We start from the raw sequence: 11444 nt of genomic DNA, 5'->3' as shown, positions 1-11444 counted from the left end.
TTTCAAGAGTGATGATACTAACTTTTAGCTCCCCATTGAGATTAACAAATGATTGACATCTTAGAAAGTGGAACTGGATTTAGCTTAATCATGGAAGAATGGTGGAGTTAGCTTAATCATGGAAGAATGGTAGAAACAATGGGGAAATTCACCTATGGAAAAGGACCCCTAGTTATCAAACTAGTGGAAATTAACCTTGCTACACCCGCTGAAATCGTCCACCAAAAAAAAAACCACAATAACCTTTGGGATTCAATTTGTCCACACCCTCGTAGTCATGCGATTTTCATACAAACACACATCATTTGACTTTGGGGTGACCATTCTTGCATATAGCAAGAATACTACAAGATTGGGATAGAAATAATGTGTACATCCGACGGAAAAGTCAAACCTTGAGAATCAACTTGGAAACTTGAAAAGTTAGAGCCATGGAAGGCATCCCTTTAGTGGAAGACCACCTTGTGAGCATTGTTCACTCACTGTTCACATGGCACCTCACATATGCCTGCTTTTGCCATACATGCAATAAGATTTTGAGAGATGAGATGCCATTCCTAGTGCATCCAGATGGAGGATACAAAACATTGGATGCAGATAATTGCTACAATAGATATGTAGAATCTGTATATGATGACCAGTGTAATTGTAATAGTGTGGGGAATGTGTACTGTGCGTTGAATGTAGCAATGCAGAGTTGATGGGGCCACAAATAGAGAGAGAGAGTCGCATACCTACAACTGTAATAAACGATCTTCTTGCCATGTCGTTGGTGATAGGGGGACCAAGAGATTATGTGGACCTCAAGAAGAATGCAGCTCGGGACTTGGAGATGGGGCTGGTGGGTGAAGCTATCGATGAGTAAGAAATGGTACTCGTAGCTATTGGCGTCCAAGGACGTGTTTTTCTAGCGCCGCCTGCTCTTAGGGATATTTGAGTGATTTTTACCCACCACATGCTAGTGTCTAGGGCTTAGCCAAGACCTTATGCTTAATCCCAATACATAAATGCTTCCAATTTGTGAAAGAATCACCTCCAATGGCATCAATTTTGGGCATATGTTCTCTGTTTTTGTGAAGCTTCCAAAACAGTAATTTTCCCTCTTGTACAATGCATAGATTTTCTCCAAAATCAAGTTGTTAGGGTTTGCATATGAGTTGCTATTGCATTCACCAACGCCACATACATGTTTCCTTCACCTACATTTTTCTCTTTGCATTCAAGCTCTCAAGCTTTCCATTAAAGCTTGCAAAACAAAATTTCCACTTGCTTTGGGCAACTCAAATCTTACTTTGCTTGTGTCAAATCACCTGTAATCCGCTCAAGGGTATTTAGCTTTGCTTACCCGTGCTCCTTAGCTTTAAGATTTTTTGAGTAGATGTGTGCTCCAAGCTTCTTCTTTTCTCCTAGCTCCAATGGCTTTCTTCTTCACAACTTCTTTCCCTCTTCTCTCGCTCACTCACAAAACCCTAATAGAGAGTACTAGGCTCTGATACCATGATAAAAGATAGATAGTGAGAGACAACACACACACAAGAGAAAACCCTAATAGACTGATGTAACCCTAACCATAGAGGGAAGACATATCCACACTCACATAATGCATCATAGAAGAAGACTACACAACCACACAATACATGTGCTGTGTTCACACACCAAATAACCCTAACTAATGTCCACACATTGTGGCCAACTGGACGTGGCCATTTATTGCCACACACATGCTACTGTCTACCATGCCAACAATAGCACATATTGTGCCCAGCTGTCATCGAGCTTGTAATCTCAACATGGGTGAGTAGTGGTAGAGCACCTAGACATGATCGGAGGTTAGACCAATCGCTTAGAGACTTGATAGAAAACTTTTGGGGGGGAAATTCGAGTGGAAAATAAAAAGAGATTATATGTAAAATAATAACACATGTGTGAATTTGTGCACAAGTCAATTAAAATAGAAAACCTTACATTTAAGGGTTACACATTGAGGTTTAAATACTTTATACTAATGGTTGGAAGGTTTAAAATGGTCCTTACAAAAAAAGGAGTGGTTTATATGAAAAAAGATAAAAATATGTGGAGTTTTACACATCTAAGCTAATTTTGTGTGAATCTGATAAAAGCATGGTCAAAATAGTAGTATGCATGTTTATTTGCTAGAAATTAAGGAGAAAAAGCATGGATGTAGATTAATATGAATAAGGGTTATTGTGGACCCTCCAATAGTCACTTTCCAAAAAACAAAAAGGAGGGGAGGAAGATGTTTTTCCCACGCCTACTTCTACAACATTTTGGAGAGAAAATTAATATTATTTTTAGTGTAGTACTTAAAAATTGGACACCTCCCACCTTACCTAGTACTTGTGTAAGTCCAATTTTCTCATGCGGGAGATATTGTTAGTACTTTTGCAACCTTGTGAAGAGCTTCTAGTAAGTGTTTTTTTTAAGAAAGAAAGAGGCTTGCAATACTCTATTTTAGCATTTACTCATCCCAAATTCAAATCGATCAAAGGTGTTTATGCCTTCTTGTAATTTTATCAATTCTTAACATTCAAAATACTTTGAAATTTGATTTTTTTTTTATGAAAAAATGGTCCTTCCATAAATTTTTACATGAAAAACTGGTCTTTAGTAGTGGTTTTATATGAAAAAGGCTTTAAAATATATGGAATCATGCACATCCAGGCTAATTTGATGTGAGACGGATAAAAAGCATGGTCAAAAGAGTGGTATCCATGTTTAATTGCCAAAAATTAAGGAGGAAAAGCACGGATGTAGATTAATATGGCCAAGGGCTATTGTGGATCCTCCAACTGTCACTTTTTCAAAAAAAGGGGGGGGGGATGTTTTTCCCATGCCTACTTCTACAACCTTTTGGAGAGCAAATTGATATTATTTTTCAATATCATACTTAAGAATTGGACACCTCTAACCTTACTTAGTACTTGTGTAAGTCCAATTTTGTCATAGGGGAGGTATTGTCAGTACTTTTGCGGCCTTGGAAAGAGCTTCTCGTAGGCATTTTTCTTAAGAAAAAGGAGGTCCTACAATACTCTATTTCAGTGTTTACTCGTTCCCAAATTAACCTGATCAAAGGTGTTTATGCCTTCTTGCAATTTTATCAGTTCTTAAAATTTGAAATGCTTTAAAATTTGATTTTCTATGTGATAATTCAAACCTTTGAGAATCATTAGTTAAGCTTTAATTTTATTCACAATTTCCAAAAATAGAGAGCAACCTTAGGCTATAGTTTAATCCTTTTTTATAAAATACTCATGGATAAATTTCTTTTTTATTTTCGATTAAAGTATGAAAATTTTATAACTAGGATGAGGTAGGTTGATTTTTGCTTTTAAAATATAAAAAATAACATATTAATTAATAAATTAGAGAGAGAGAGAGAGAATACATGGATTTGTATGAATTAAATTGAGAATTTCTCCTAGATAACCATAGGATAATTCATGAATCTTGGTTTTATGATTATTATGTGTATGACTAGATTGTGAAATAGGATGAATAAAATTTTAGAGAGAGAAATTAAGCTTAAGTGTAGATTTTAGAGAGAGAATATAGTTAAATGAAAAGATTATGGATGTAACTGGTGAATAGGATCCCTAATTCAATACTAAAATGCTTAAACATTCAAGTTTTTTCAACAACAGGTGTGACTATTTCTAGAGAGAGAATGAGTAAATATTATGCCAAGTTAGAGAGATAATGTGATGTAAATTACCTAGATGCATGTAGAGTAGATGAATATTTCTATGAAGTGATGAAATTGAGAAAAGTATGATTATTTGATTGAGGAAGCCTATCCAATACCAACTTCCTGTGAAAAAAGATATAAATACAGAGAGAGAGGATGATCATATGTGTAGTAGAGACTAGTATAGCTACTTAGAAGGTTGATTTTAACAAAGGATTTGATTAAGTTAAGATAAGTAGAGGAATGGAAAAATTTTACATCCAAAGTTACAATAACATGGAAGGATTGAGGGGGGCGATGTTTGATTTATAAAAAGAGAGTTGATTTAAATGGGTCTAGTTTGCAAGACCATTATGTATGTGCATGAACATCATTTAATTTTAGTTCAAACAAGATTCTTAGAAAGACAAGATGGCTCAGTATATCAGTTAATTATTCTAAGATTGAGAAAAGGACTATGAAGGACAATTCAAGGATGTAGAATTATCCAGATCAAAAATGAGGCACACATATATATATACATATGTATATATACACATATATGTATATATACACATATATGTATATATATGTATATATATATACATATATATATATATATATATATGTATATATATATGTATATATATACATATATGTATATATACACACACACACATATATATATGTATATGTATATATATATATATATATATTGTGTGTGCATATATACACACACACACATATATATATATATTGTGTATATACACACACACACACATATATATATATGTGTGTGTGTGTGTGTGTGTGTGTGTGTGTGTATATACACAATATATATATATATATATATATATATACACACATATATATATATATATACACATATATATATATATATATATATACATATATATACATACTTAGTGTTTAGTGTGTCCATGTTGAGCCTTAGCATGTCGTCAGCTGATGTAACTCTTGTATATACTCAGTTACATGATGTGTGTGTATGCCTTTGGATGGCATAAGTGGATGTTAGGTGGGAATGGGGGCTACGACCCACTTAAATCAAATATTTTGTTGCTAAGGCTTAAGCCTTAGACAAGGCTCACCCACAGGCATGCAACAAATCGCACATACACACAAAAATTGGATTTGGAATGCATGAAATCGCCCATGAAGGAAAGATTGAAGGAGGCGGCATGCCTTAGACTGAAGCTCAGAATAGGAGGAACGTGGGGGGGACTGAAAGCCGTCGACATCATCTATATGTGTGCGTGATGATACGAGAGGAATCGCTTGGGCAAGATCAAGGGAGATGTTGCCAAAAATCCCCTTCGATTAATCAAGGGATTGAGAAGAACAAGGAGGAGGGCCTGCCAAGCCAACATCTTGATCGTGTGGAAAAGAAGAGATGTTTCACTTGGGTTCCGTGGATTGGTTCACTATGTGATGTAATATAATATTATTATATATTTACTATATGTATAATATTTCTTATATCATTATTATATATTTATATATACATATATATTATATACATTATATTATTTGTGTATATAATATAATGCATATATACATTCTATTATATATTTCTTTTCTTATTTTATGAATTATATTTTTTTTCTTATTTGTTATTTTTTGTTAATTATATATTTATACTATATTATTATATATGTATACATATATATTATATACATTATATTATTCATGTATATTTATGATATATTATTATATATTTACTCCATATATATATCTTTTCTTTTCTTTTCTTATTTATACTTATGTATTATATATATAGAAGTCTGTCACGTGCCACTGAGACAACGATACCTTTTCTATTGTATGGGCACCTGAAATAAGCCAAAGACATGAAGCCTTGCCATTGAGACAAGAACCACATGTTTTCCTTCTGCTATGAGATAAGAACCCTTTTAAGATTGTGATTCCGTCCCTTGTCAACTCAAGGGCGATGCCCTCTTTGCTTCAAGTGGTATTAATTGTTGGGTTTGTGTGTTGGGTTCATCATCAACAATGTGGAGTGAGCTATAGAGAGGCAACCTTCCACTTCAACCAAAAGCCTCACACCGTCTTTACATATATGCTCTCTGACACATAGAAACGCACCCCCCTCCCCCCTCTACACACACATGATTGCATACTTATGTAACAGTATTAATATAATATTACTATATACTTACTATATGTATATTAATTTATTTATTAATTCATATATTAATATAATATTATTATATACTTACTATATGTATAATATTTCATATATCATTATTATATATTTATATATACATTATATCATTTATGTATATAATATAACGTATATATACATTATATTATATATTTCTTTTCTTATTTTATTATTTTTTGTTAATTACATATTTATACTATATTATTATATATATATACATATATATTATATACATTATATTATTTATGTATATTTATAAAATATAATTTTATATTTACTCCATATATATATATATATATCTCTTTTATTTTCTTATTTACACATATATATATTATTTATATATACATTACATTATGTATTTCTTTTCTAAAATTATTAATTTCTTTTGTTACTTTTCTTTTTTCTTTTTTTTTTCGTACACACCCGAGACCCACTCAAGTAGGTGGAGCCGATTTCCCCTTCCAACAATTAGCCATTATATACCGATTTCCCCTTCCAACAATTAGCCATATATATATATATATATATACATGTATATGTATATGCATGTACATATATAACATTATATTATAATATATTAGCATATTATATATATATATATAGTTATTTAATATCCTTACTTTGTGTTTACATATTGTTATTAGATATATTTGTATTCTATATATATTTTGCACTTTTTTACTATATAGCTTTTTGTATTATATATTTAAATTTTCTTCTCTCTACACTCCTCTCTCGCCCTATTCCCCTGTGGCCTCCCCCCCCCTCCCTCTCCTCCTCTCTCTCTCCCTCTCTCTCTCTCTACAACAACACGTGGCTCCTGCTTCTCTTTCCCCTACCCCAACACTTCTCCCTCTTCCAACCACCATCTCATCTCCCCAAACTAGAGCATAACTATATAATCTAATCTAATTTATATTTATATTCATGTTTTATTAAAATCTACTTTTATTTTCTCTCTCTCATTGGGATTGCCTTTGAGATGACATGAAACCACCTGGGTTCAAAGTCTCTCCATCCATTGGTCACTCTATATCAATAAAGTCGACGTGGCTCTCTCTCCCTCTCTCTCATTTTTCACAAAGAAAATTTTTCACATCCACCAGTCCACCTAGTACAAAAACTTCCACATTGCTCAACATTCTCACAAGAACCAACAATGGCAAAACAGCTTTCCTATTATCACTAGAGACATGCATGCACTACTAACCTACATTATCAACAACTCAGAAATTATGGAATCACTCCTCGACACAAATTACACATGAGCCAACCACGCTATGTGGACCAACAACAGCAACAAGAGCTTGTTCAAGCACACTCTTTAAGGCACCTGAAGCTGCCTAGTTGGCCAAGCACTTCAATAATTAAAGGAATCCGAGCCCTCCTCGTGTGTTAAAGCCATCACCTTTTGGAGAAAATGGGTCACAACATTATTTTGGAAGGTTTTAAAAGGCACACCACAGCTTTTGCGCGCCCCCATTTCCCCAAGCAGCTCTTGAGCAAGTACTCCACTCTCAGCACCACCACAATCTCGGAGCTCCACTGTGTTTGCTCGTACCTAAATTTATCTTATCAATTACTTTAACCACTTGCCCCACTGCTCGCATGTCTCACAAGCTATACATATTTACTGCTTGTGGAAAAGGCAAGGGCAATTGGCATTCCTCAAGTCAAAATGTGCAGGTAAACCTTTAAAATATCATATATAAACAACAAGACTTATGTTAGCAATCATAATAACCCCTCCTGACAGGGATTTCTAACAAAACAGTTATTGCCCCTTTGAATGAAGCCTAATCAATGAAAACCAAGAATTAACCGTCATTCATATCATATTGCTTGTGTCATGTAAATGTTAACCATGTATTTCATATCATATTGTCAAGTAAATGGCATCTGAGGGTTCACTACCCCTTGAAAGAAAACATATCCCCAACACAATACAAAAAAATGCAGCAGCCAGAGAACCTTAAACTTCATCAAAACAAGAGCCTGACAAAGACGAGCCCGCCCAACGGTTGTGTGTAATAGTGTGAACAAAAGTAGAGAAGAGAAAGGACTTAGGCTTGACATTTAGCCTTACTGATCAAACTTCTGCAACAAACCCTGTACGACAGACTGCGCAATAGGATGATACTTGAGCCTTGCTTGTGCAAATACCTGTTTGGCAAGCTCCTTGGCCTCGGGTGAGCTTTGTAGCAGCCCCGAGTATAAAGGTCGTAAGTACCTCATCCTCCCCACAGACTGCAGGGCTTCCTCAATCGCAGAGAAGCAAGGCTCATAACCAGAGAATGCAGCAATAGTCAGAAAAGAAATCTTAATTTCCCAGTTATGATTCTCAGAGAACAGAAATCTTTTGTCGAGGCCTGCAATCTGCATGGCACCAAAAAAAAAAACGATTCAAAATTTGTGATACTTTCCTAGATGTAGAAGACATTCTTTCCAAATGCAAGCAAAATTAAGAGGTACCAAAAAAGTATGTGTGCGTGCACGGACGTGCACGTGCATGTGTGCTCATAGTATGTGTGTCGTGGCTCACCATGCGTGCACCCCTGCATGTGTGCTTGTATGTGTATGAGCTTGCCAGAATTGAAAGACAATTTGAGGCCATACTATTTACAGAATTAGACAGACATCTCTCCAAATGTAGGCAAAAAAATAAAAGTGCAAACGTTGTGTGTGCACATGTGTATGTATGTGTACGTGTGCATGCAAGCGGGTGCCTTCCTGAGTGTGCTTGGGCATGGTTGTGCGCCCACCTGTGTAGTACCAAATCTAGAAGACATTTTAAGACCATAACTGAGTAAGACAAAGCATTTTGGAAATTGTAAGAGAAATTGAAATACAAAAAGGTGTGTATGCATGAGCGAACACGCATGCATGTGCATGCATGCAAGCAAGTGCCTTCCTGTGTGTGTACATAAGTGGGATTAAGATGCGAGTGGGGGCATTTGGGGGAGGGGGGGTGTGCATGCGCGCGCACATGTGTGTGTGTGTGTGAGAGAGAGAGAGAGAGAGAGAGAGAGAGGACACTAACTTGTTCTGCTTTGAGTTTTTTGGGCAGATTTTCCAAATAGATTTGCCATTCCAAGGCTTGCCAAGAGCCACAATCCTCGTCAGTTAACATTTGTCCTGAACCAAACCCCTCCGCCAGCCTCAGAACACTTTGAAGAATAGCTGACTTGGGCTCTATAGCATCAGGTGGGATCCCTGATCCATACACCCACACATCCAAATTTATCTTGCTATCAATACCCAGAAAATACTCCTTCAAAAAGCTTAGGAAGGTCTCTGTGCTGATGGATGTGAATCTAAAGGTGGAAATGTACTTCTTCAAAAACTCATCAAAAGCCGGCCGACCAACCTAGATGTGAACACGATCATGCTTCAGCAACAAGAGTGCAACAGTGAAATTTTCCAAGCATTACATCAATCCTTTTCCCCATATAATGTTGGGCAGCCATTTTCTTTACACTTCAATCTTCAAAGCATTACATCAATCCTTTTCACCATGGATTGGTCGGGAACTTGTAATGTTTAACAAGCTTTTGCTTTACACTTTAATCAAATTATAACTAAATCTTAAATATTTTTCCTTCTGATGCATTTTTTCAACGAAAATTTTGCTTACAATACCTCTGATTCTAGACGCCAAAGGAAGTGAAAGCCCTTCTCATAAGGCACTCGTGAGTAGACTTCATCTGGATCGACCCCTTCTTGATTTGTCTTCAGCTTTGTGAACTCTCGGCGGTCTTTGAACCTCTCCATCTCTTCCTTTAGCCCACTCCAACCAAGCCCGATGTGCAAAAAAGCACGATCTTTACCCTCCAAGGCTTCAAGGATTCTTCTCTCCGCATAAGTGGTAAACCCCTGCAAACCTTGCATGTCATGAGCGTATTCCTGTTTACGCACCGTTTCCCAGCATGAAAGCATTACAATTTGTGACCGCAAAGCGACCACAGCACCAACAAGAGCCTGCAGGGTGTTGAACAAGTCACAAGCCCACACCCGCTAGGCTCCAACACTTCACATCACATCTATGCATCCTTTCATTCTTATCTATCTGATTCACATCACACATCTCTTCACATCTACTTGCCTGAGAGGGATTCTGGCGATTATGGATATGGGAGGCGACTTCAGTGGGATCCGGACGGGTCCACACAACAGATCTCAAGCACGAGAGTACAATGTCAATCTACATAAGAGCATCCAAAAGTTCAATAAGAGTGCTTACCTCATTGAGCCAAAAATCATCGTTAGTGGCATTGCTGATGAGGTTGCCAGTCCAGCTATGGGCAAGCTCATGTGCCACAAGCTGCACGCCGCTCTTGTCACCGACAATAACTGTGGGCGTCAAGAAGACCATTCTGGGGTTCTCCATACCGGCATATGGGAAGCTACGAGGCATCACAAGGAGGTCAAACCTCTCCCATTCATAGGACCCAAAGAGGGCTTCCCCCTGCTGCACCATGGCTTCTGTCCCAGCAAACTCATGGGCAGCCGCCTCCAGCTCGGACGGCTCCGCGTAAACCCTTGACCTCGGGCTGATGTCCGCACATGCTATGTCCCCCGCTGCCATAGCCAAGAGGTATGGTGGTATGGACTGCTCCATGGTGAACCGCTCGACAACGCGCCCATCCATGACCCACAGGGCATCATCACATGCGCCCATAGCATCCTGGACGGCAGGGGAGGCGCGGCCAATGTGGGCAGCAGACATGACAACCCTCATCTGCTTGGGTATGTTGATTTTGGCAGAGTATTGGATGCGGGCGAGGGGGGTGTCCTGACAGGGAAAGATGGAGCGGGCATGGATGGGGTGGCATTGGGTGAAAACGTAGGGTAGGATTCTACCTGCGGTCTGGGGGGGATCAAGCCATTGAAGGGCAGAAGAGGAGGGTTCTGTGCGGAAGGCGATGGTGAAAGAGGAGACATTAGAGAGGGTAAGTCTGAGAAGGGAGCCCTTGACGGGCTGGGGCTGGTCTAGAGAGAAGAGGATAGGGTTTCTGAAGGCGTCAAAAGCAGAGGAGATATGCAGGGAGCGAGTGTCAAGGAAAAACTCTCCACTGTGAGGGCGGGAGAGATGGAGAGTAGCAGAGCCCAGTATAGTCTTGGAATCGAAATCTAAGAAGAGAGCTAGCTCGACTCGCTGCGTGAGAGGGTGCTCGGAGTCTGTGTAAGAGTGCGGATCCACGGGAGCCATGGTTATGACGGACTATGAAACTGTGTGCTTCACCTTCTTTGACCCTTCACATCAGGCTTCCATGGAGAGCTTTTTATAGTGAGCACCGTAACGGGGGTTGCCCACGGTTAGCTTGTAGCTTTTGTGTGTGTGTGCCATGGTACATGCAATGTTCACTAAGGGGTTGTTCTCTCTCATAGCTTTTCTGTGTGTGCGCCATGGTACATGCAATGTTCACTAAGGGGTTGTTCTATGCAATGTTCACTAAGGGGTTGTTCTCTCTCATAGCTTTTCTGTGTGTGCGCCATGGTACATGCAATGTTCACTAAGGGGTTGTTCTCACGCACGCCCCTGGTGGCCTCACT

The 11444-nt window shown here is 38.0% G+C and overlaps 1 protein-coding gene across 1 annotated transcript; it reads right to left on the bottom strand.

The window, feature by feature from the left end:
• Positions 1 to 7708: 7708 nt before the first annotated feature.
• On the bottom strand, positions 7709 to 11192 carry LOC147607973 (leucine aminopeptidase-like). Its single transcript, XM_086790075.1, has 4 exons — positions 10132 to 11192; positions 9531 to 9764; positions 8932 to 9258; positions 7709 to 8267 (listed from the first exon to the last, which is right to left on the bottom strand). The coding sequence occupies exons 1-4, from the start codon at positions 11098 to 11100 to the stop codon at positions 7974 to 7976; spliced, it is 1824 nt and encodes a 607-aa protein (XP_086646201.1). The 5' UTR covers positions 11101 to 11192; the 3' UTR covers positions 7709 to 7973.
• Positions 11193 to 11444: the final 252 nt, after the last annotated feature.

This window comes from Cibotium barometz, chromosome 54 (genome assembly GCF_041138505.1).
Source record: "Cibotium barometz isolate CiBa-2024 chromosome 54, ASM4113850v1, whole genome shotgun sequence".
Taxonomy (NCBI): Eukaryota; Viridiplantae; Streptophyta; class Polypodiopsida; order Cyatheales; family Cibotiaceae; genus Cibotium; species Cibotium barometz.
The sequence above is the reverse complement of the archived record's forward strand: the minus strand, read 5'-3'. Positions and strand labels throughout refer to the sequence as shown.

Excerpts from the sequence above, each read along its gene's own strand:
- LOC147607973 (XM_086790075.1), bottom strand. The coding sequence starts at position 11,100 with ATGGCTCCCGTGGATCCGCACTCTTACACAGACTCCGAGCACCCTCTC. Across the intron at positions 9,765-10,131 it reads ATGATTTTTGGCTCAATGAG|GGGTTTACCACTTATGCGGA; the intron begins GTAAGCACTCTT and ends CAAGGTTTGCAG. Across the intron at positions 8,268-8,931 it reads AAAAACTCAAAGCAGAACAA|ATTGCAGGCCTCGACAAAAG; the intron begins GTTAGTGTCCTC and ends GGTGCCATGCAG.